This window comes from Anas acuta, chromosome 25 (genome assembly GCF_963932015.1).
Source record: "Anas acuta chromosome 25, bAnaAcu1.1, whole genome shotgun sequence".
Taxonomy (NCBI): Eukaryota; Metazoa; Chordata; class Aves; order Anseriformes; family Anatidae; genus Anas; species Anas acuta.
The window spans coordinates 709375-734167 of record NC_089003.1 but is presented as its reverse complement, the minus strand read 5'-3'; the positions used below and the strand labels follow the sequence as shown (position 1 = coordinate 734167).

Sequence of the window (24793 nt, the reverse complement as noted above, 5' to 3'; positions counted from 1 at the left end):
TCAGTGTGGCTCTGCCCACGCGTGGCCGTTCGCAGCCCGCCAGGAGCTGGGTTTTGGCCGGGTCGCTGCCCCCCGGCCCTGCCCGCGCTGCTCCTGGCGGTTCGTTCTGACCCCCCCCCACCGACCCTGCACCCCCCCGTCCTTGCAAGCTCCCCAGGGCTGGGGACCGCAGCCCCCCCCATGCAGCCCCCCCCCAGCGCCCCTCAGCCCTTTTTAAGGATTTTTTTCCCCATCCCCAACCTCAGCCCCCCCCGGTGCAACTCCGGCCCCTTCCCCTGTGGGGGGGGGCAGGGACCGACCCCAGCCCCCCCCGAGGCCGGGGCCGCTGCTGGCGGTGGGGGCAGGACCGGGGTCACCCCGGGGCCTCACCCCGGCTGTGGGGGCCCCTCCCGGGGGGAGCAGCTGCCCGAGCCCCGATTTCACCGGATTTCAACCCAAAAGCTGCTCGGGGGGGGGGAAGAGGGGGGGGGCTCCCCCGCACGTGGCGCTGCCCGGCCCGGCACTTCCGGCCCGGGCGGGAAGCGGCGGCCCCGGGGCGGCCCCGCCCGGCTCCGGTCCCTGCCCCCCCCCCCCCCGCCCCCCCCCTCCCTCACCGCCGCCCCCACGTGGCCGCCCCCCCCCCTCCCCCCCCCCCCACCCGCGCTGCCGCCGCCGGGGCGCCCCCCACGCGGCGCCGCCCAATCAGCGCGCGCGCGCGCCGCCGGAAGCCCCGCCCCCTCCTTTCCTTTCCTTCCCTCCCCGCCGCCCGCCGTCGCCCCGCCCCTTAGGCCCGAACGGACCAATCCGGGCGCGCGCCGCCGGCGGCCGCCAGCCAATCAGCGGCGCGGCGCGGGGCGGCGGGCAGCAGCCTCCTGGTATCCCTCCGCCGCCCGCCCCGCTCGGTGTGCGCGCGCGCGCCCGCCCCGCTCGCGCGGCCCTTGTCTCCCTCCGCCGCCGCCGCCGCCCGCAGCAGCCGGAGCCGCCGCCGCCGCCGCCCCCCCCCCCTCTCCCCGAAGGGCCCCCCCCCGAGCGCGGGCCCCTCCCCCTCCCCCAGCCCCGGCCGCCGCCCGGGGCGGGCCCCTCTCGCCGCCCGGTTTCCCCCCTCCCTCCCCGTCCCGCCGCTCCCCGCCCCGCCCCGTCCCGCCGGTGCCGGAGCCGCCACGCCGCCGCCATGGAGCTCATCACCATCCTGGAGAAAACCGTGTCGCCGGGTAGGGCGGGGGCGGCGGCGGCGGCGGGGCCTTGGGGCGGCGGCGGCGGCCTCTGAGGGGGCCTCGGGGCGCGGTGCTGGCGGCGGGGCCGGGGCCGGGCGGGGCGGGGGCGGCGGAGAGGCCCTGAGGGGGGGATGTGAGGGGGGGGGGGGGGGAACGGGGCCGGGAGCGGAGCCGCGGTGGGGCCGGGCCGGGCCGGGCCGGGCCGTGGGAGCCGCTCGGGCCCGCGGTGGGGCCGGGCAGGGCCGTGCCGGGCCCGGTGCGGCCGCCGCGTGACGGCCGCTTCCCCCCCCCCCCAACCCCCCCTCCCCGCAGACCGCTCGGAGCTGGAGGCGGCGCAGAAGTTCCTGGAGCAGGCGGCGATCGAGAACCTGGTGAGCGCCGAGACCCCCCCAAACCCCCCCCCCCAAAAACCCCCCGCACCCCCCTCACCGCCCCCCCCCGGGGCCGCCCGGCCCGGCCCGGCCCGTCCAGGCCTTGCCGCCATCGCGGCGGCCCCGCTCCCCCCCCCCCCCGCCCCCCCCTCCCCGCCCGCTCCCGCTCCGCGCCCGGCCAATGGCGGCGCCCCCCCCTCCCCCCCCCCCCCGCGGCCAATGGCGGCGCCGCGGCGGGGAGCGGCCGGGGCCATGTGCGGGGAACGGCAACGGAACGGGGGGGAGGGGGGGGGGGGGAACCGGGGGGAAATGGGGCCGGGGGGGGGCGGGCACCGCACGTGCGGCACCGGGAGGGCCCCGGGGCTGGGCCCCGCAGGCCTCGGGCGTTCCCCGGGGGCACCGGGAGCGGCGGGGCTGGGGCAGGACCCGCCCGGACCCCCCCCCACAACCCCCCCTCAGAGCAGCCCCGGCTCCGGGCCCCGTTCCCGGCCCTCCTGGGGGCGCCCCCGGCTCCGTGCTCCGGGCCTGGGCGGGCACCGGGCGCCCCTCCCGGCCCTGTCCCCACCCGGCCACGGGGGGCTCCTCGCCCCCATCTGGGCTCCTCATCCCCCCCCCCCCCGGGCTCCCCACCGGTGTTTCCGTGGCCGCGTGGGGGCCGGTGCGGGTCTGAGGCCCGGCAGATTTCCTTTTTTAGCAGGATTTGTTCCCAAAGCTCCACGGGAATGATTTGGGAGGGAAATCCCAGGGCCCTTCAGCTCCCGGGGCCTTGGGGCTGGCTCCTTCCCCAGGGCAGCAGCTCTCACCCTGCCTTGGGGCAGTTCCCTGATTTTACCCAACGTCCCACAATCTGATATAAAACGGGAGCCTTTCTGATGGGCGGGCGGTGTCGTGGTGTGGGGCACTGGGGGGGCTCTGATGTTTCTGAGCATTTCCCCAGCCCCGCACTCCCCGGCTGAGGCTGCCCCACGTGTTTCTCTTCCCAAATTCTGCATCTCAAACCTTGGGAGCGCTGCACAGCCCAGCAGCTGGTGAGGAGGAGCAGCTGAACACCCAAAAACTGAAGTCCATGATAGTGGAGTTAACTTATTTTTCTGTTGAGCTCCTGGAAGTTAAGCTAAATCTCAAGAGGAGATGTTTTTGGTGCCCTGAAACCCTCCTGTGTGCCCCGCACCCCCTTACTCATTGCTGGCGGTGGGCTGCGTGCTGCTCCCTGTCCCATGCTCTCAGGAAAGCCGCGTCCCTGCCTGGCACGGAGCAGGTTTGAGAACCACAGGGGTGTCTGCAGCCTTTCCTGGGAGGTTTCTAAGCAGCAAAGGCTTCGTGCAGCCAGCAGGACGCGGAGGTTTCGCTGCTGAGGCTTCAGGCTGGGTGCTTGCCCCGAAGCGAGGCAGCGAGCGGCTCCTCGCCACGGGTTTGATGCCCACCCAGGGGCACCCAGCTCAGCCTGAGGCCCGGGTCATTATTGAAGCAATGCTTTTTGCAGGCCGTGGCCCCTCGGGTGAGCCGATGGCACCCAGCAACGTGGGGGCCTGTCCACGCCTCTTCCCAGCAGTTCTGCTCAGCAGCTGGGCGCATGACCCTGGGCGGGGGGCTTGTGGCTGGGGGGGTGCTGGGGGCTCGGGCTGGGTCTCAGCGCCCTCCTCCTCCCTCTCCTCTTCCTCCTCCTCGTCTGCAGCCAACCTTCCTGGTGGAACTGTCCAGAGTGCTGGCCAACCCCGGCAACAGCCAGGTGGCGCGGGTGGCGGCCGGGCTGCAGATCAAGAACTCGCTCACCTCCAAGGACCCCGACATCAAGGCCCAGTACCAGCAGCGATGGCTCGCCATCGACGCCAATGCCCGCAGAGAGGTCAAGAACTATGTGAGTCCCGCATCTCCCTGCTCTCCTGTTTGGGTTTCTGGTCTTAGCCCATTGGTTTCTCTTTGGGGGGATGAGTGGTGAGTGCCTCCTCCATCCCTTTCCACCTCAGTCTCCCATTTGGTGGCTGCTCCCTTTCCCAGGACCAGTAACTTGACTCAGCTTTGGTGCTCCATTGCTTACAGCCCATGTAGCCTGTGGAAGCACTAGGGTGCAAACCAAATGGGTGTGGGGCTCTTCAGATTGTGGCATGGAAATGCTTCTGCAGATGGGGGCTGAACAGCCAGGCGTGATGGCTGGAGCTGGTGGGCACGGCTCCACACCCTGTGGCTTCAGCTGGGTTGGTTTTGTTTTCTTTTCCTGTACTGGAGCAGCTTCCTCAGCTGTGCTCCAGTCCCTCGTGAACGCCTCAGAGGCGCTCCCCGGGTGTGAGCACAGGGCCTGGCAGATCTGACATGTCAGAGGGATGCGGCCATAAACAGGCAGGTCCCACGTGGGGAGCGGTGGTGTTAAACCTGTGCCCAGGTGGGGGCTGTGCCTGAGGACCCCCGGGCCCTGCCCACGTGGCTGAGGTCTGCAGGAGCAGAGTTGTGCCCGCAGCGCTCTGTGGGCTCTGCACTGATCTCATTGTTCTTGCCTTAGCAGCCAGCTCTGAGCCTCTCACAGTGAGGTTGGGGCACTGATTTGTGGCCTTGCACTGATGCTAGAGAAGGGATCATGGCTTCTCCTGTCACCAGGAGCTGTCATTGCCACATATTAAAGCTACCAAAGCCTCTTCATTGCTGCCTTCATGTCAAACTAACGCCGAGCCCTCTGTTACCGTGCTGTCACGTTGGGTGCTTCCCCTTAGCAGTTCCCCTCTGTTGGCCCTCCTCAGCCGTGAGGATTGCCGTTACTTCCACCGCTGTGTGGAGGAGCTGAGTGACCAATTAGTGCGTGTTAATTAGCTGGTAGGGAGTTGGCAGGTCCTGGTCCTCGTCCCGTGGTGAGGCTGTGTGGTCTTTGGTGCTCTCAGCCCGGAGCCTTCCCCTTGCAGGCCTGGGGATGGGGAGGAATCGTAGAGAAAGTAAAAAAAGTGAGGACTGGGGTGTTTGTTGGGTTGCCCCTCCCTCCTTGGGGTTCCCTGACAGTTCCTGAGGTGTACGGGGAAGTTCCTCTTCTGGTTGACTGCAAGCAAAAAGAAATAAAGTTATTTGGCCGTGTTCAGATGGATGATAAGCGGTGTTTCGGGAGGGTTTTTAAGCCCAATTTGCTCAGTTTTGGGAACTTCTCCCCGTGGTGCCGGCGGGGAGGGGCGCTCAGCACGTCACTGTGCAGCACGTGGGGAGCAGAGGATGTGGTGGCAGCGATCGCAGCTGCAGCACGCTTCCTGCAGGGGCAGCCCTGGCCGAGCTCCTCTCAAACGGGGTCTGGCTGTGGTCAGGGGGAGAAATGAGGCGAGTGAGCCACTTACTGAGGAAGGGGCCATTTCTGCAGCACCCATCACCCTGGGTGCTGACCTGAGTGCTTTTGCTGGTGCCTTCCCGCAGGTCCTGCAGACGCTGGGCACGGAGACGTACCGGCCCAGCTCCGCCTCGCAGTGCGTGGCCGGCATCGCCTGCGCCGAGATCCCCATGAGCCAGTGGCCCGAGCTCATTCCCCAGTTGGTGGCTAACGTAACGAACCAGCACAGCACAGAGCACATGAAAGAGTCCACGCTGGAGGCCATCGGATACATCTGCCAGGATATTGTGAGTATGTCGCGGTGTGCCGAGCTGCCCTAACCTCTCCCAGCTCATCTCCTCCAGGTTTCTGTTCCTTACACCTCTCCTGGTAAGCTGCTCAGCCTCCTCGTGGCTGTTCGTGTCCCGAGGATCTCAGCGAACGGTGGCAGGCAGTAAACATGCAGGATGGTGTCTGAAAGAGCTGACCTGCTTTCCCAGCAGAAATCCAGGTCACCTTTCGTAAGGTGCAGGCTGAAGTCTGTGTGGCAGTGGTCGTGAGGTGGGAGGGAGGGGTGCTGCCAGGACACTTCAGTCTGTGGCTGGTGGGTGAAGCGCTTCAGATGAGTGGGGAGCGCCTGGTTCCTTTGGGTGGCAGCTCCATCTTGCACCAGGAGTCTCAGGATTTCTAACAAAGGAGCACAGGCAACAACACCTTGCTCTCTGGGGCACTGTCTGCAGAAGTCCCCAAGGTTTTATGAGCACAGTTCATGGTGTCACGACAGATCATCAGGTATCTGCTCTGAGCTGCGTGCGAAGCCCCCGCGTGCTGCCAGAGCTCCCGCTGAAACACCAAACGGGCTGCTGCGCTTTGGTGCCTCTGAATGCCTTTGAGAATGCAGATCCAGCACATTGCTTGGTGAACTTCAGCGTGGGGAGGCAGAACGAGAGATCTTCTGTTCGGTGTCTGTGTCGGGCTGCAGGGGACTGGTTTACTCGTGAGCAGGTTCAGTTGCAGACGTTCTGTGCCGCTGCCCGCGGGCAGGAGGACACAGCGAGGGCATCGCAGCTGCCTTGGGAGCAGGCAGGGAGCTCTGGGGCGCGTGGTGTCTGCAGCAGGTGCCCCTCTCCTGGAGGACAGGGAAAAGGGGGTGAGGGAAGCGCCCTCGGGCAAGGTGAGGAGCGGTAAGAGATGACCACGGACAGGTAGGGACAGAAACAGGCGGGGTAGGTGCAGGTTGGTTGGGTGGTACCTGTCGTTAGCCTTAGGATTTTTGGAGACCCCGGCTTGCTGACTGGGTGTTTTGTAGCCAAGATCTCTGCGCTTAGTTCGCATCAGTCCCGTTGTGACACTGTGAGTGTCCCCCGAGTTTGGGAATCTGCAGCTGGATAAGTTCTGATACAACAACACATATCTTGTAGTCAATTTACACTGAAGAAGAAACAACCTTTGGTCTGTGTTCACACCTTGAATATTGAAGCCTTGATGCTGAGCAGCCAGCTCTCCTTGCTGCTGGCCCACGCTGCATGTTTTCATCCTCTGTCTAGAGAAGACTGACAGCTTTACTGATAACAGCGTCGATCACAACTGCTGCCATAGAGCTCTGCCCAGAATGTAACGGGACAGTAAAAAGTCAGCATCCTTAACTTGCTGATTGCAGTCACGTAGCCTGGAGCTTGTTGGCCCATAATTTGCAGGAGTAGAGTTTGACTTAAATACCTGGAATCTCCCTCCTCAGTTCAGGCTTCTCTTTTCTGTATCAGAAGCTGTAAGGATGTGCAGGTGCACGAATCTCCTGTATTGGAGTTCTGGTGGTCCCAGGGAACAAAAGACTTCTGGCCTTAATGTCTTAACAATTTCTGCTTGTAGAATTTGGGATCCAACTTTGATACTTTAAATACAGAGGAAGTTGTTCAGCTGGCAAGTAACTCTATCAACACTTCTTCCAGGACCCAGAGCAACTTCAGGACAAATCCAATGAGATCCTGACAGCTATCATCCAGGGAATGAGAAAGGAAGAGCCCAGCAACAATGTGAAGCTTGCAGCTACTAATGCACTCCTGAACTCTTTGGAATTCACCAAAGCAAATTTTGACAAAGAGGTAAGGGGGACGATAGGAGCAATTTTTGGCCTAAAATGCGAGGACTGAATCCACGGTCTGTGATGAGAAATCATGCACCACGCTGAGTTTTGATGCATAACTCTACGACAGCTGAGACTTGGATTCGTTTCCTGAAATCGGGGTGTTCCTGTAGTGCAGGAATGCCATGGGAGTCTTCAGAGAGGCTCATCAATGGAAAGGAGGCAGCATTGACTTTTTTAGGATAAATTTGGACTGACCTTAGAGTTTAGCCTATTAGATGCTCTGCTTCCAAATCAAACTCTACTCTGTAATGCCGCTGTAAGCGGCCAAGCTTGGATCAGCATTTTCTTTCAAGTGGTGTGGCAGCAATCCAGGTCCAACTTTGCCTCTGGAAATGGCTGGGGGAGGAAGGCCTGGCAGAGCCTTCGAAAGAGGGGCGTCTGTTGGGTGTTTGTTTTTTAATTTCCCTTTTTTGGATTAAGTATGTTCTCTAGGTCCCTACCAGGGAGAGTATGGGGAAGTTCGAATTAATATTGAACCTTCTGCTGAGAAGGTCTTTAAATGAAAACCTTTCATAGGCAACTATTCAGCAGGTGTTGATGGGGATCCACTGGAGTCCTTCAGGATTTTGGTGCAGGTGCAGACTGTTCCTGTTGGGCTTCAGGGCTGTAAATAGCCTGGGCCTCTAAGTCTGTTCCTTCCTGCTAAAATGCAAAACCATCCAGGTACTGCCCCAAGAAATGTGTCCTGACTGAGTTTTGAGTTTTCTTGAAGCAGTTGCTGAAGTAGTCGATGAAACAGTAAGCTTTTGTTTTGTTTTGTTTTGCTGTCTCAGAACATGTAGTATCTTCAGTTCTGCCTTATCTTTCTATTTTGGACAGCCTGCTAAGCATCTTTTAAAGTGGATTGGGATTCCACTTTGAGGAAGAACTGAATCAAAATACTGCAGTGAACAGTAACCTGCACCTTTCCTTGATGTTTAGAAGTGTTCTTTGAATGCTTGTACTAGCTCTGACCCAAAATGCATTCGCCATAGGAAGGCTTGAAATGACTTCAGTGCATTTGTAATACAGTTCTAATGTTTTTTTTATTTCTTCTCCAGTCTGAAAGGCACTTTATTATGCAAGTAGTCTGTGAAGCAACGCAATGTCCAGACACAAGGGTGAGTGAAAATGATACAACGCGAAGGTGGGTGGACAAAAAGTGCCCTGATCTGCCCCTGTTCCTGTCTTGGGAAGATGACTAGAATCTCTGGCATCATAATAGAGAATTAAAAAGTGTTACATAAAATAAACGAGTCTATTAAAAGACTGGTGCACATGTAAATTCTCAAACACAGTGAATTTTATACTTAAAAATAGTAAACCACCAAGAGAATTTAAGTTGCTTATGGTGAAAGACCTCTATTAGGTATGGAGTAAACTAAATCAGTACCAGGTCTGGGTTGTTAGCCTGTGGTAGGCTACAGCTACGCTTGTTGATCAGAGCACTCAGAGAAATGTCACATCTTTGATCTGTTTTGTACTCTGGCAGGTACGAGTGGCTGCCTTACAGAATTTGGTGAAGATAATGTCCCTTTATTATCAGTATATGGAGACATACATGGGTCCGGCTCTTTTTGCTGTGAGTACTCAGGTTTCTTATGTCATTGTCTGATCTCTGCTCGTACTCCTTTCCTTCTTAATCTGAGAGGAAAAGTTTTCTTAGGGTCTTGATTTGATCTAGAATCTTTTACCACTTGGCTCAGAATCAGGGTGCATATTTGAGGAGAAATAACGTTCTAAAACATTTTTTTCTCTTCCTTTCTTTGTGTTTCTAAAGATAACTATCGAAGCAATGAAAAGCGACATAGATGAGGTGGCTCTCCAGGGAATAGAGTTCTGGTCCAACGTCTGCGACGAGGAGATGGACCTCGCTATAGAGGCATCAGAGGTGAGCTTGGAAATGACCACTGAAAAGAGGCAAAAGCCTGTGAGCATTTGTATGGGAATGTTTTTAAACCACATGGGAAGCCCTCCTGTTCTTCAAAGCTTCTGCTACTGCAGGAGAGCCAACCTGAGCCCCTCGTGGGACAGCTCTGGGTCTATGACGAGACACCATGCACCACTCTGATGCTGCGTGATGCATATCTGATAAACAAGCTGAGACCTGGGGCTGCACGAAGCTCACAGGGCTTGTTGGCTCTGTGGGTATTGGGCGTGCTGCAGACAGCAGCAGTGCTGTGCTACCCAGCTTAGCTGTTAGCTGCTGGCTTGGGTGCTGGCAGCTGCCTTAGCCAGGGCTCAGCTACAACTGCTTTGTTCTGCTGTTCAAGGTAATCGTGAAGCTTGTTGTTGAGGTTGCACAGGGGCCACCATTAGTAGCATCTTTGAGCTGATGCTTCATGAAGTTAGCATCTTGAATTGCTGAGATATGTTCCAGCTTGAAGGGAGAGTTTCTCGAATTACCTGCTGTGTGTGAGGCCTGGTAGCTGCTGTGCTGATGTGTAAGATTTCTAGGGTCTGTTAGAGGCACGGGCAACTTAGTCCTATCCTGGTGTGCAGGAAGATTGATCACGTTCTATATGATGCATTATTCATGTGTTAAGTTTAAAATTATGGGATGCAATAAAACTAATAATTATCCTTTACAATGGGTGGGCTGGAGATGAATTTGGGGTATTGTTCTGCATGCAGATGCGGTTTGCATAAATTAGTTGCACAGATCAATAACAACTTCAACTTTGAAGGGCTCTAGATGAATCATATCCATCTTTAAAAGTAGCTAAATATATATTTTGTGTTGCCTGCCCAAAATAGCAAGGATAAAAGGAAAGTGAGCGTGTAGGTTTAGTCTGTATGCAGCAAGACCTCTCGCTTTTCCTACTTGGGGTCACTTGTTAATTATACGTCACTACAAACCGAAAATATTTATATTTGCACTATGTGAGGAGGGGCACAACGCACGTATGGAACAGCAAATTGAACTCGCTTATTGACTATTTAACTGGGCTTGGTGCAGGGTGTCCTTGAGGTTCCTGTGTGTTATGGTAACTTTGTGTTGGGAGGGAGAGGAAAGCATGCAAAAGGGAATCTGTATCTACTGCAGTTCATAACTCAGACTTCATGCCTAAATAGCCACTGAGAACCTTTCTGTACCCTTTTTTCTAGGCGGCGGAGCAAGGAAGGCCTCCGGAGCACACTAGCAAATTTTACGCTAAGGGAGCATTACAGTATTTGGTCCCAATTCTAACACAGACATTAACAAAACAGGTGAGTTGCACAATGCCTGCTGCATGTGAAAGTGGTGATCACTCAATTGGGGAACTGGCTTCTTGACAGGCTTGGTCCAAAAGGTGCTTTAGGTCCCCTCAGGCGGTTTATAACCGTGTGCTTGCCCTGAGCACCTGTAGCAGCAGCCCTTGGTTTGTGACAAGGCATCTGATATAATGACACCTTGTTCCTTAGGGCTGAGACTTGGACACTGCAGGGACTGTCCTTTTTTGCTGAGTCCTGTTAAGACACCTTTGTATTTATGATTTCTGAAGAGGTTTTATAGTTACCTGCATTCCTTGTGAAATTGAAGCCAATACAGAGTCTGAGCAACATTTGAGATCCAATTTCTGGAATTCCTGAGCTTTACATTCTTAGCTGTGAGGTCCATGTTTATTTAGTAGCTATTAAGCACTTCACGGGGACTTGTTTGGATGGACTCTGTTGCACAGTCTAATAAAAATTAATGGAATCACTTGCTACAGCAGGTCTAATTATAAAATAAAACTGTTAATTAAGCTATACAGCATGGAGTTCATTTACTTACTGTGATGAACTGGGAAAGTGGCTGGTGCTCCTAGTGAAACCAGAGAATTGTTTCCCTGTTCTTCTATTGCTGTCCGCTTGGGTGCGGAGAGTTAAATTGCAGGAGGTTCTGAAGTGATTGTTAAACCAGGAAAGATAAAACAGATTAAATAGAGTCACAGGTACACAGCTTCAAAGGAACTAGGCTGAGCTAACAGCTGGGGGGAAGAAGCTGTTTAACTGACTGTATCCAGGTACAGTGGCCACTCTGCAAGGCAATGGCATGGATTAAAAAAAAAGAAATAAAAAAATGTAAAGCACAAAATCTCCACCTAGAGGAGAGAGAAGCACTTTGGAAGATGTGTGAGGGTGCTGTAGGCCTGTCAGTAAGGAGCTGGGAGTCTTACACTGGGATAGAAAGGCAGCGATGGTGCAAGGAACCAAGGAACTCAGGCTGCTTCTCCAGCATTCCCAGACCTGAATGAACACCTGGCCGCAGGGCAGTGTTACTCGCAGTAAAGCCAACGGGGTGCCACTGCCTCGGGGTGGTGAGAGATGTTCTCCCAGGCTGACAGGGTGCTCTTCTCCTCCTAGGATGAAAATGATGACGATGATGACTGGAACCCCTGTAAAGCAGCAGGAGTCTGCCTCATGCTTCTGGCGACCTGCTGCGAAGATGACATTGTTCCTCATGTGCTGCCATTTATTAAAGAACACATTAAAAATCCAGATTGGCGATACAGAGATGCAGCTGTGATGGCTTTTGGGTGTATTTTGGAAGGACCAGAGCCTAACCAGCTCAAACCACTAGTTATACAGGTAAGATTATCTGTGTTTCTTGGAGGCTTGTAGAACAGAAAACTTGGATTTACTTGGAGGACACATGCTTTGCATGTTCCTCTTAATCTAAGGAGAGGCAGCAGGTCTGCTTCTAATCTTTACCATAGGTAATACATTAAAATTAGAAACAGTGGCCAGTTCGTATTTCCCTATATTGCATATGATCACACCTTTCTCCTGGCTGCATCTGTGTTCTAGGCAATGCCAACTTTAATAGAACTAATGAAGGACCCCAGCGTTGTGGTTCGAGACACAACAGCATGGACTGTGGGCAGGATCTGTGAGATGCTTCCCGAAGCTGCCATCAATGACATTTACCTCGCTCCACTGCTGCAGTGTCTGATTGAGGGCCTGAGCGCTGAGCCCCGAGTGGCCTCCAATGTGTGTTGGGTAAGGCAGTCCCTTCGCTGTTCGGTGTGGGATAAGTTTCTATAAAGAAAAAAGGTGGGGGGAGCACAGCTCACACACACATATATAGATACGTTCACACACTTAAATGGGCTTCAGAGATGATTCATGACTTGGTCATCCAGCGAGCACAGCTGTTAACTGTAAGTTATCTCCAGTCTGTTTAAGAAATATAGTTAATATTAGCAATTTTCTCCTTTAAAACTAAGTGTAAAGTTACCTTAAGTTTGAAAATGCTGCGGAAGCTGTTCTTGATAGCAGGTCTGAGGGGTGCTTAGGGAAGGCGTGCTGGGATTTTTTTTTCTTGGGGGCAGCTGGATTGCCTACTTAATCTTGAGGGAGACGCAAGATACCTTGTTTCCCGTTACCTGAGCCTGCTTCTGAAGCAGCTTCAAAACTAATTCGAGGAGCATGATTATTCTGTTCCCTTACAGAGCTGCAATCCCTCGGGTTGGCTTGCTAACTTCAGCTTAATGAATGTGTACTACCACGTAGCATATCTGATCTTTCACTATAAAGAGGATGTGTCCCTTACTGCCTTTTAACAGAGCTGCTAAATAGGAGCTCAGCTAGAGATGAGTATTTGCACGTCAAAACAAGTTCTAGAAATGACAAGATTCATTCTGTCAGTATTCCAGAGGCTTGAAGACTTTCAGTCAGTGTGGAAGCTTCTCCCTGATCTGCTGATCCTGGCAAAAGTCCATGTAGCTGTGGCTTTTGTCTTTTGAAGATGATGACTAGTGTGCGTCTTCAGATTGAAGTGAAAATGAGGAAGCTTTCAGCTTTTTTAATCCACCTGTCTCAGAGCTGGTACGGTTGCTCTGCAGTTGGGAATTTGAGCAGCCTGCAGCCTTGTCTAAACCACGATTTTAACGTGCAATGATAATGCCAGGTAGTGGGTAGAGTGTTAATAGCCTGTGTAGGTCAGGCAGTCTGCCTCTATCAGCTGGGACCAGCAGCACCCTGCAGGTGTCTGTAGGTGACTGCCTCGCACGATGATGCTTACGTTTGAGTCTTCAAAACCTTCGTCACCCTTGCACCAAAGTTCAGAGCGCTAAATCGTTACCAGCTCACGGAGGGAACTGTTAATCGTGCTCATGATTGTTTTGTTACCGTAAGACCTGTTGGGGTGCGTGTTTCTGGACTTGCAAGAGTAAACTCACTTAAAAGAAATGGTTGTTCTGTCTTTCAGGCCTTCACTAGTCTTGCTGAAGCTGCCTATGAAGCTGCAGATGTAGCTGATGATCAGGAAGAACCAGCAACCTACTGCTTATCCTCTTCATTTGAGCTTATAGTTCAGAAACTTCTGGAGACCACAGATAGGTAACAATAACCCAGCTGGCTTAAGCTCTACAAAGATGCTCTTTTTTTTTTTTTTTTTTTTTAAAGCAAAACAAAACTTGAGGCTGTTGGTCATCTTTCTCTTGCAGCTTAGATCTGAATGATGTTTTATTAGGTGGGGCTTTCTGACTTCATGTGAAATATAGAACACTCTTCCAGAGGAAGAACACTGTTAACAGAGAATAATTCCTCAGTCCATACCTGCTTCTAGGAGGCCTGGGCTTTCCCCCAAGAGTGCCTCTTCCATGTTTTCCTTTGAAGTTTTGGACCACAGTGTAAGACTGTGCAGATCTTTGTACAGTATTTGTAAGACTCTTAAAGGTTGGCTAGAAGGCCATTGAATAATCAGGATCACAGCAAGACGTAACTAGTTTACCGTGACTGATCTGTGCCGTGGTTATTGCTGCCATGCTAAATCAGTTTACGTTAGCACCAGGTACTCCCAGAAGAGTTGAGGGCTTAGTTAGGTTTGTACTGTCCTTCTCCCAACAAAGCTGAAATATAAATAGGCAAGGCAAAATATTTTCTCAGTTCTGCGGAGGCAAAAATAAGGGTAATGAAGTCGTATTCTGCCTTCAAGGTTGTATAAAGAATCTCAACAGCTCTGCAGTTCAATTCTTGAATCAGTTCAATCCTCAGTTGAAGCCTTTTGCTGCAGGATAACTTCTTAAATGGTGTCCCTGTCTGAACAATTCAAAGTCTAAACTCTCTTCCTGTCTCGTTCTCTTCCAACCAGAAGCGTGGTGTCTCGCTCAAGGCTTGAATTCCGCCTTAGCATAGATCTCCCTGTCTTTATTTCAAGCTTAACACCCTCGCTGATGTCTCAGAGGGATGTCGGAGAGGTAGCAATGTATGCCTCTCACCTCTTGAGACCATTTCTTCCCAGGCAGGGTAACAGCACACTGGAAGATGTGGGTTTGAAGCATTTCTGCTCCTGGACTTGCTGTCTGTGACTGAAGATATTGGAAGTCATTAATAGCAAATGAAAAATATGGTCCGAAAATGGCTTCAGAAATTTCATTTACTTTCAAGTCTTGGAATACAGAAATGCGATTTGCTTCAGCTTGTCACAACACTAAAATTTAGCTGTTACCAATTTACTAAAAAAAAGTCTGTTTCTAAGCAAGCCTGAGCACTGGGAGCTGCAAATACATTCCTTCTGTTACAGGCCTGATGGACACCAGAATAACTTGAGGAGCTCTGCATATGAAGCTCTGATGGAAATAGTGAAAAATAGTGCCAAGGACTGTTACCCTGCTGTCCAAAAGACAACTTTGGTCATTATGGAACGACTTCAGCAGGTTCTGCAGATGGAGGTAGGTGACCGTGATACTTACAGCCCTGCTGTGTGGCTTCGTCTGGAATAGAAAAATGAGCGTTGTTGCTGACTGTATATATCATGGTATAACGTGTCCTTGGCTTTTATAGATAGTAGATATATTAAGCTTACAAACACACCTCTCATCTTAAATTTTGAAGAAGCAAATAATTAAAATTGATTCTCTGCAACTCGTAGTGCTGTCAAAATCTGCTGGATTTTCATGGCCTGTGGAGAAGGCGTTCTATATGCGGGGTTTGTTCTTTTTCAGTCTCATATCCAGAGCACTTCAGACAGAATCCAGTTCAATGATCTTCAGTCTCTTCTCTGTGCTACTCTCCAGGTAAGTTCCTGTTTCCTGCTTTGTGGTTTTGGGAGGAGGTGATTCAGGGGTGACCCTGAGCCACTGGGGAGTTCAGACCTGTGGGAGGTGGTGCAGGGTTCAGACGGCTTGACCCCTTGCAGCAGAGTAAGACTCACAAAGTTGAAAATAACTTCCTTTTTTTAAATAAAGTACCTTGTATGTGGCATGTTAGGGGCTGTGTGTATGTTCAGATTGGCTCTTATGTCAGCTACAGACTGAACAACTGCTCTGGTTGGCACAGGCAAAAAAAAAATCTCCATAACAGCTTTAATTTGTTCATCTGCCTCTTGTGGCTGGTGTTCTTATTTAAAACGGCGCTAATTAAAATGCACTAAGTGTCCTTGAAATTAAACATCTGGTAATGAACAGCCCACGTGACGTGGAGCAGTAGCACATTTCGGTTCCTTGCCTGTTCTTACCAAGTCAGCTGAGAACAGCCACCTCTTTCTCAAACTGCCCTGGACGTTGATCAGACCATCCACCTGAGATGCGGGCTGTCTGATATCAATCCATCCTGTTTGCGCTGCGGGAAGAGCTGTGCTGTGCTGTCATGCCCAGCTTATTAAAAGTTACAAGGTGCTGCTTTAGAACCGCATAATAGACGTGGATTCAGCATCAGCACAGCTCTGCGCGGCTCACAGAAGAAAGGATTTTCTCCTGGAGATGTAGCTGAGTAGCATGTAATCTGAAATAAAAGCAGAGTTCCGCATCTCTCTCTGCTCAGATTTATTCCTTTGTTCTGTTTTGTTTCCCATTCTCTGGAGTTTGTCTTTCATTTCTGCTCGCTCAGGAGGCCGAGCCTTTTCCTCACCTGCGGGTGAAAACCTGCCTCGCTTGGCCACGGGTTTTAGCTTCCATCCTCTTAAGTGAGGTTATAAAATCTTTGTTTTCAAGGCTGTAGCATTAGCTGATGCTTTGATTCTCTCCGATTTTTAGGGTAATTTTTCAAATAAAAGGTAGATGGAAACAGTCTGTCCTAATGGTGGGAGTTAATGGGGAGACCTCAGTCACTGAGGTCTTTTGGGACACCTCTGTTCCCTTCTGGAAGCTGGTACAGGTAGCACACGTGGATTAAGCTGCTAGTTTTAATTTGCAGACACATCTTTCTTCGTTTTCACAAAATCTGAGCTTTAAGTATTTACAGTAGCAGCAGCAGATACTTAATTCCATTAAGGAAAAATTAGCAGGAGGATTTTTTCAGTGTTACTTAGCAAAACGTGCCGTTTCGTTACGTGGTATTTCCAGCAGCAGAGAGAAACCATTATGAACATCCAACAGGGGGAAAACATTTGTTAATATTTAAAAGCAACGAGAAAATCAAGACCTATTATTTGAACAAACTCAACCTCTTTGGAGTGACTCAGTTTAAAGGAATCAGGCGTTGAATAATTATCTTCCTGTGCAGGTTAAGGGATCAGTCTTTTCATAGGAAGTGCAATTTCCTTGTAAATAAGGACAAGTCAAAATTGTGTTCTGTAGTTTGACACCAAAAGGGATGTTCGGGACTGTGTAGGGGGAGCAGAGCAGAGGAGAAGCTCAGGTATTTACCCGGGGAGCCCCCCTGCTCGCTGTGCTGTGCTCCCAGGCTGCTCCCCTGCTGTGGGGCTGCCTCTGCTCTCTTCAGAAATCAGTTTTGCTTTTCAGATGCCTCAGTGCTAAACGTCTTCATGTAAACTAATGCATTTTGCATTGTTTCTATGTTAATTTATTCTCTGCTTATCCCAGATAGGAGAGGTTTGACTGCAGTTAGCAGTAGTCGAGCTTACATCTCAGTTTAACAGGCATTATCTCTGAAGTTTAATTCTTCGGTGCAGAAGCAAAGCTTCCGTGCAGCCTCTAATTGGCAGTAAGAGACTGTCACGTTGCTGCGATGGAAGAAGGGCTTTTTTTGTAGGGCCAGATTTGGGCAGGTCGCATTTAATGCCAGCTTACAAAAGGAAGGCCTGGAGAACAGCCTGAGCAGCAGGAAAGGTAAATTCTGCTGGTTCTGTAGCTGGGAAAAGGAGAGCAGCCGAAACAAATGGGACTCTGCGCTCGCACCGACGAAGCATCTTCTTTCAGCAGTGAAGCTCAAACAGCAGCTTTGTTTTTAGCAGCCCGGTGTGGTCCTGAGTGTCCAGGGGCAGCACAGGAGATGTGAGGGCAGAATTCAGCCCAGCCCCTGCGGAAGCAGTCACAGTTTCTTTCCCCTCTCCTGCCCAGAACGTGCTCCGGAAGGTTCAGCACCAGGACGCGCTGCAGATCTCGGACGTGGTGATGGCATCGCTGCTGAGGATGTTCCAGAGCACGGCCGGCTCGGGGGGCGTGCAGGAGGACGCCCTGATGGCAGTCAGCACCCTGGTGGAAGGTCAGTGCTGCGCTGGGGGTGCTGGGGGGAGCGGGGCTGGGCAGAGCCCGTGCGCTTCCTTCTCTTTTTGACTATCTGGCAAAAAAACAGCGTTGGTTCCTGCCTTGCTTGAGAGGTACCGTTTTGACCACACCGCTCACCACATCTGTCACTGAAGCCCTGAGACTGCCTGATTATGCTAGACTGTGTTTCTTGAATGAATAGCTCGTTTTCCGTTAATAACGTAGTTACAATGCAAATTTTGCCAGGAAAAAGAGCTCGCGCTACCCTGTGCGGTGCTGAGCACAATGGGAACCTGCTGGCTTGGTGCTGCTGCAGCGCCGGCTGAACGTTATCTCAGTGATTCATACTTGCCTGCTGCCTGAGACCCGTTGCTGTTTTGGGATGTTTTGTCAATGGCTGATTTACAGTCATTGTTTTTATTTAAAAGAAATCACACCGGCAAAGAGCAGCGTTAGAGCAGGTCAGGATTTGTGAAGCTAAATAAAATTTGGGTTGTGGCAGTCCGGGCAGTTGGAGCTTCGTGGTTCGAGGTCAAAACTGGTGTCTGGAGCTCCAGGAGCAGTGCTGCTGAGCACCCCATCCATGGCTGTAACACAAACACACCGGGCAATGCCTGAACTGCACAGCCATGAGAAGAGGTTGTGCAGCAGTGTGACAAGGCTCCAGCCAGTGGTGCTCCTGCTGTGCTGAACCCCCCATGCAGAGCCCTGCCTGAAGGGTGCTGCTGCATCCCCCCTCGGTCAGGGAGCGCCCGGCATCGTTCCCCAGCACGGGGTGGGGATGGGTGGCTTATCTTCAAAAGCCTGCGAGGAGCTGGGCTCTCTGAATCACTTCAGTGCAGACGGATGTATTTCACCAGTGCTCAATTCTTGTCTAACATCTAGTGGAGAATTGATTTGCTGTGCTTCTGCGGAAAAGACAGGTATTGCTTTGGGGTAGAATATGCTGAGTTGATGTTTTTGGTGAGTTCTATCGTATCCCAGTGGGCTGGGACTTTTTTCTAACAAGAATATTTTCCATGCACAGTCTTAGGTGGAGAGTTCCTGAAGTACATGGATGCTTTCAAACCGTTCCTTGGCATCGGGCTGAAGAACTACGCAGAGTACCAGGTGGGTCAAACCAGGTCGCCCTGTGCTTGCAACCTTTACATTTCTCATCTGCTCTCAGGTGCTGAGTTCAGCACGTGTGCATCTGTGCAACACCACAGCTTTTGGTGATGAAACAAAAATTGGAGACCCACAGATTTTTCTGTAATTACTGTCTGCATGCTCAAACTTAGACACTCTTCTACTTAATTCAGCAGAAGGCCTTAATTGGCTTTACACCTGGGTTTTCCCAGTGGCTGCATATTAGCTGGCCTCCATGAGGGTGAGGTTGCTGCTGGCTGTGAATTCCCATTAGAAGGTCAAGCCATGGTTCTTGCTATGGGGCAGATATTTGGGCTCTGCATTTGCTAGTGTTGGTTCAGAGCAAGAACCTGTCCCTTTGCTGGCACCTGGACCTCTTCTTGCCTCCCCTGTTGGTTGTGTGCTCAGCTCTCCAGGGCTTTCTGTAAGTGGTAACAGCAGCTGCTGAGCCCCTGCTTTGTGCGAGGGTCGTTCCTGTCAGTGACTTCAGTGGTTGCAGACTCTCACTGCTACTTAGCACTTGAATCAGTTGAAGCTGTACGGGTAGAGTGTGGAAGACTGACTCACTGGGTGGGTGTTTGACTCGCTGTTCTATTTGCAGGTTTGTCTGGCTGCAGTGGGCCTGGTTGGTGACTTATGCAGAGCCCTGCAATCCAACATCCTGCCTTTTTGTGACGAGGTTATGCAGCTGCTCTTGGAGAACTTGGGGGTGAGTGTTTACCTTCTCATTAGCTGGTTAGTAACAGTTGGCTTGCACATTGAGAGGAAAAGTGGGAGGTGGGAGAAGCAGAAGTGTTAGGCATGCTCTGAAGATCCCGTGTTTGACAACTATGTCGCTTAGAGTTTGAATTGAATCCAAATTTATTGAGGACAAGGATTTACGTTTCAAGTAAATGGCTTAACTTATTAGCTCCTCCCCTCTTAGAAAAGTGCAGCTGAATGTAATGGTGCTGAAATCTCTTCCAGAATGAAAACGTTCATAGGTCTGTGAAGCCACAGATTCTCTCGGTGTTTGGTGATATTGCCCTTGCTATTGGAGGAGAATTTAAAAAGTACCTGGACGTTGTACTGAATACCCTCCAGCAGGCTTCCCAAGCACAGGTTGATAAGGTAAGCCAACAGTGTGCTCTGCAGTTCATTAAAATCATAAACGAGTAAGGGCTGTGCACACTTCATCAAGGGCGTTGCTCATACACACTCTCCTGTTGCCATTTCAGTCTGACTATGATATGGTGGATTACCTGAATGAGTTGCGGGAGGGCTGCCTGGAAGCTTACACTGGCATCATCCAAGGATTGAAAGGAGACCAAGAAAATGTGCATCGTGAGTACTGTGTCCTGGTGTGGTCTTTCTGTGGCTGAAATGACGGAGGGAGATAGGAGGAGCTGTTTGGATAAGCTGTTTCACGGTAGCTGTCACATCCACAGGCACATTCTTGTTAATTCACTTCTGCGTGGGAGGGAATGCTCGCTGCCACGAGCAGGGAATGGGCTTAGAGCCCTCCGTTGTGGGGTTTCTTCCTCTGGCATGCGTTTTTCTTGTATCAGAGTGGTTCTGGGGTCAGATTTTGGCTGTCTGGGAATATGCTGGAAGCCCTTGTTTAACAGTCTGCCTCTTACATGAGCTGTGTTTCACCCTGTAACGAAGCTGTTCTCTTTCAGCGGATGTGATGCTGGTGCAGCCCAGAGTAGAATTTATTCTGTCTTACATTGACCATATTGCTGGAGATGAGGATCATACAGACGGAGTAGTGGCGTGTGCTGCTGGACTGATAGGGTGAGCATCCCGATCCCGTTTGCAATGAGCCCGCTCTTTAGGTAGAAGTCTCTGTGTGGCAGCCGTAGTGTTTGAAGCTGCATTTTCCTGGCTGACTGAAGCATTTGATGTCAGTTCGGGATATTATTTTTTTTTTTTCAGTCGAGCTTTAAAAATTTAGCTGAACTTGTGAAGTGTGTAATGCGGGTGAGGTCCTTAACTGGCAGCGTAAAAAACAGTAGGTACAAGAGAAAGTTGTTAAAGTTTCCGTAGCATGCAGATCTGGGATGTTTCAAGGATGATCTTGGCAAAAAAAAAAAAAAAAAAAAAAAGTTGCTTGGATATGGAAGAACTCAAGCCAGGGAGTCTTAATCTTTTCTGGTGAATTTAGGGGGAGAGCTGCTGGAAACACTGGGGAGATCAGTCTTTGGACAGGAGATGGAATGTCTCCAGTTAGTCACAATTTCAGAAGACTGTTCAGCTCTCCTACTGCTGAAATTAGTGACCATATGCAGCATTTTAAAAAGGACATTAGCTGTGAGTCAGATTCCTTTTAGCTAGCAAGAACTGATCAGAGCGGTACTGGCACATCTGCTTGTGGCACTCAGCCTCAAAGCCTCTCTTGCTTCTGCAGGGATTTGTGTACAGCGTTTGGAAAAGATGTACTGAAATTAGTAGAAGCTAGACCCATGATACATGAACTGCTAACTGAAGGAAGAAGATCCAAGACGAACAAAACAAAAACCCTTGCTACCTGGGCGACTAAAGAACTGAGAAAACTGAAGAATCAAGCTTGGTAAGGGATTACACCCACCTCTTTTTCATGTTGCATAATTATGAAATTGGCTGAACTCCTGAGGCTGAAAGAGATGCTCCACAAAAGCCTTGTTCTATATAGAAGGGTGTTTTTAATTTATTGTTCTGTAAACAAGCCCCATCTGTGGTCTTGTGTATCAGAACAAATGCAAACAGGAAAACAGAGTGAACTGCTCGGCTTTGACAAGACCAGGTGCAGACTTGAGGGCTCTTGCATTGGGAGTGCTCTGTCCTTGCTGGGCTGGGACAGTCCTGAACTCCTCCGAGTGCAGCAGAGTTGCAGTCTGCTCATTCCGCGGTCCTCCTGAAGCTCCTTGTGGAAGGAGCAGCTTGTTGAGGGGCAGGACAGTGTCTGCCTTTGGGAGAATAAGCCTCTTACAGCTTCCTCACCCTGAGACTTGATAATATCCCCGTTACTCCTCTTTTCTTTCTGCGCAGTCAGCTTTTTCTGCTCGCTGCTAGTGTCCCGTATGGCCTGGCCGTGGGATTGTGCCTGTGGCTTTTTTTGACCAGCCCTTTCTGCTTGCAGATCTGTTACCATTGGGATGACACCTGAGACCCCCACTGGAAATCTCCAATCTTTTGAAAAAACCCGGAAGTGAGGAGTGTGCACGGATGCTGAATGTTTGGGAATGAGAGGATGAGTGAGTGAGGCTTGGAACACACCACATTGAAAATCCCGCCACAGCAGCACAGCGGCGCCGTCAGCCAGCTGAGCACTGACACGTCGGAAGCCTTGGCCTCGGCCACCTTGGGGAAGAGGGGACGACCGGCTCCTGCTGGGGAACGGGGCAGCCTCTTCGACACACCCGGGCCGGCGTCCCTGGAGCGGCCGGGCTGCGAGAGGAAGCGGGGCTCAGCCGGGGCGCGCTCTGCCCGAGGTCGGCTCCGGCTGCTGGGAGAGATGGGGCCCGGGCCTCCAGCCGCCCGCGGCGAGCTTGGCCACGCGATGCTGTCGGTGCACGGGATAAAAGGAGGGGTGAAGGATTTTCAGTCTAAGAGTGAGTGTGTGTGAATGAGGCGGTATCCACATTCTCAACTTCAAGTCATTGCAGTTTATCTTTTCCCAAAAAAGGGTTAGCTGTTGCATTTCATAAACTAACCGAAGTTCAGTCTACTGATGCAGCATAAGAGATGTAAAAAAAAAAAAAAAAAAAAAAGAGGAAAAAAAAAAAAGGAAAGTCGCTCTTTAGGGCTTTTTATTTTAGGGAAACACTGACGAATGTTCAGAGCTCCCGTTCTGAGTGACGCTTTTCATGATCTCGTTTCATCAAAGCGCCTTTCCTTCCTTAATATTGTTCAACTGTGAATGTAGAAATGGGGGAAAAAAAAAAAGAAAAAAAAATTAAAAAAAAAAAAGCAAACTCTTGCGTTAGAGGGTATAGAAGTAAATTGTCAGACAAGATTTCAGGCTCACAAACAAAAATATAAGCGTTAAGTGCTCCGAATTGGCAGTGAGAACGCAAAGGGAAAGATCTCTCCTGACTTGTACTGTAGCAGCCCGAACACCCACAAAAATTGTGCCAAAGAGTTGAAAAACAAAATAAAACTTCAGGTAATATTTTGGATTGCAAAATGAGGATAAATTCAATGTTCAAACAAAATCTGATAAAATGCCATTTGGAAACTGCTTGGCCTTTTGTGCTCTTTATTTGATCAAATCTAATGTGGTATTGGTCTCTTGCTGCACTTCAAAAACAAAAAAAAGGAAAAAAGAAATTTATATAAAATATATATATACTGACTTGAGCTTACACAAGACGGCACTTGTAAAAGGTTATATTTTTCCACTGCAGTTGAAGATTAATAAAATGGTGTCAAACATTCCCCAAAACTTCCTTTTTGTATTCTTGGTCTTTCCAGTAAAAGGGGAACCCATTAGCGATTTTTTAATAGAGTAGTAACAGTCTGATGGGCAACTCAAACGAATTGGCTGCTTACTACTTCCCTAATCATGCGATGTCTTACTTTCACATGAAGGATCAGAATCTCGTTTCTTCTTAAATGAGACTTTTGCTTTTGAGGAATAGTCCCTTGCTTATCCTAGATTGTCAGCAATAAGCCAAGAAAAACGGAGGAGGTGCAGGGCTTCAGACTATTTTTCATTTCATTTTTATTGATGCAGCTGTTGATACTACCAGCATTTGAACCTGCAGTTTAACGTGGACATTTTTAAAAGCTGCTTGTGGGAGGGAGAGTAGAAAACCTTAGCCAGTATTTTGTTTCCTTTTGCTTTGTGTTTCTTTTTTATTTTTTTTTTCTCCAGGAAGCAGGTGGCAATCTGCTTTATTCCCCAACTTCCTTTTCCCAGTCTGATCCTTGGACCTGCTGCAGTGGAGTCCGCTTTTGTTGCCCATCTGCACTGCAGCATCCACAATAGCTCTTGTACAGGGTATCAGATATGTGCCTTTCAGTGCTGGGTTCAGATTGCAGTCGAAGTGCCGACTTTGAACCAGTGTACAAAAAAATAAATAAAATAATAAAACCTCCCAGGTGCTGAGGCGAGGAGGAGCTCCGCTGACCGGGAGCGCCAGCCAGCTCCTGAGCACGGGTAGCGAGAGGCCTGGGCCACGTCTCGAGTAATGCCTTTTCTTTTTATTTTGTTTCTTGAGGTGGGGTGGGATTTCCTTTTAAAAAAAAAAAAAAAAAAAGAAAGAAAGCCATTCCTGAAGTTGGGGAGGGGGCGTGGAGGGAAGAAATCTGATCATTCCTCAGTGCTACCTGTTTCTGTCCTGTGTGGCTGTTCAGCTGTAGACAGCAGGAGAATAAAGTACACTGAGACAGTAGTGGAAACAAACCCGTGTCTGTGCTCTTTGTTGGGGCTCTGGGGGTTTTGTTGGCTTCAGGGGAGCAGCGGCTGGCTCGGGGGGAGCGCGAGCACCCCTGGGGCTTCCTTCGGGCTCCTGCGGAGCTGCTTTCACTGCGGCCGTGCCGGTGGAGCCCTCCATGGTGGCACCACATGGGGACGTGCCTGGGGCCGTGTCCAGCTCCTTGCCCTGCCCGGTGCCTTGGCACGGGGACGATGCCCTCGAGGGGTGCCCAGCCGGGGTCCCGTTACCGGAGCTCTGCCGTTCCCCCGGGCACGCCGAGCGAAGGCTTCCCCCAGCAAGGACCTGATGCCTGCGGAGGACCCAGCCGCCAGCAAACCGGTAGGCCCGATTTATTTACCTTCTAAATAAAAGCCGCTTTATTTTGGTTTTCGTTACTTTTTTGCTGCTTCGTTTGACAGAGCTGCTGCTGCTCCCCCCCCCTCTGCCAGCCGCGGCCCCCGCGGTGCTCTGAGACGCCGTGGGTGTGTGGCGGCCGCGCGCTTCCTGCGGGGAGCCGGGGGTGACAGCGGCGTGGCGGCAGCGTGGCGGCTGCCATCTGTGCCACCGAGCGTGCGGGGAGCGAGCAGGGCCCTGGGCGATGCCTCCTGGGGACGGTGCTCGGCCTCCCCCCGGTGCTCGGCCCCATCCGCCCTGCGGGTACCAGGCCCCGGGGAGCAGCCGTGGGCAGGAGATGCCCAAATCCTGCGTGGGGCTGGGAGAGGAGCGAGGTGAAGGCTTTGTGCTCCCGGGGGTGACAGCAGGGCCCTGGCCCCATTTCAGCACGGGGATGCTGCCTGGCACCCGGCGGGCTCGGGGCCTGGTGGCTTCAGCAGCTGGTACTCGCTCCCCGGTGCCACCGCGCTTTGGGCTGAGCCGTTCCTTGTTTCACTGTTTTTTAGCCCTCCCAGGCAGATCCTGGCCCCCCAGGTCACAGCTTCCATTGGGTGACAACACAAACGTCGC

General features: G+C 51.7%; 1 protein-coding gene across 2 annotated transcripts; it reads left to right on the top strand.

The window, feature by feature from the left end:
* The first annotated feature begins 986 nt into the window (after positions 1 to 986).
* On the top strand, positions 987 to 22847 carry KPNB1 (karyopherin subunit beta 1). 2 transcript variants are annotated; one of them, XM_068660654.1, is made up of 22 exons: positions 999 to 1190; positions 1506 to 1564; positions 3240 to 3422; positions 4949 to 5149; positions 6791 to 6943; positions 8028 to 8087; positions 8459 to 8548; positions 8747 to 8857; positions 10075 to 10176; positions 11296 to 11520; positions 11740 to 11931; positions 13142 to 13272; positions 14459 to 14606; positions 14880 to 14951; positions 17175 to 17319; positions 18349 to 18431; positions 19051 to 19158; positions 19416 to 19559; positions 19667 to 19772; positions 20111 to 20225; positions 20839 to 21000; positions 21550 to 22847. In XM_068660654.1, coding segments are annotated over exons 1-22 (2631 nt in total). In that variant the 5' UTR covers positions 999 to 1150; the 3' UTR covers positions 21551 to 22847. The 2 variants fall into 2 exon arrangements, with proteins under 2 accessions (XP_068516754.1, XP_068516755.1); XM_068660653.1 differs by lacking the exon at positions 21550 to 22847 and having other exon boundaries at positions 987 to 1190; positions 20839 to 21004.
* Positions 22848 to 24793: the final 1946 nt, after the last annotated feature.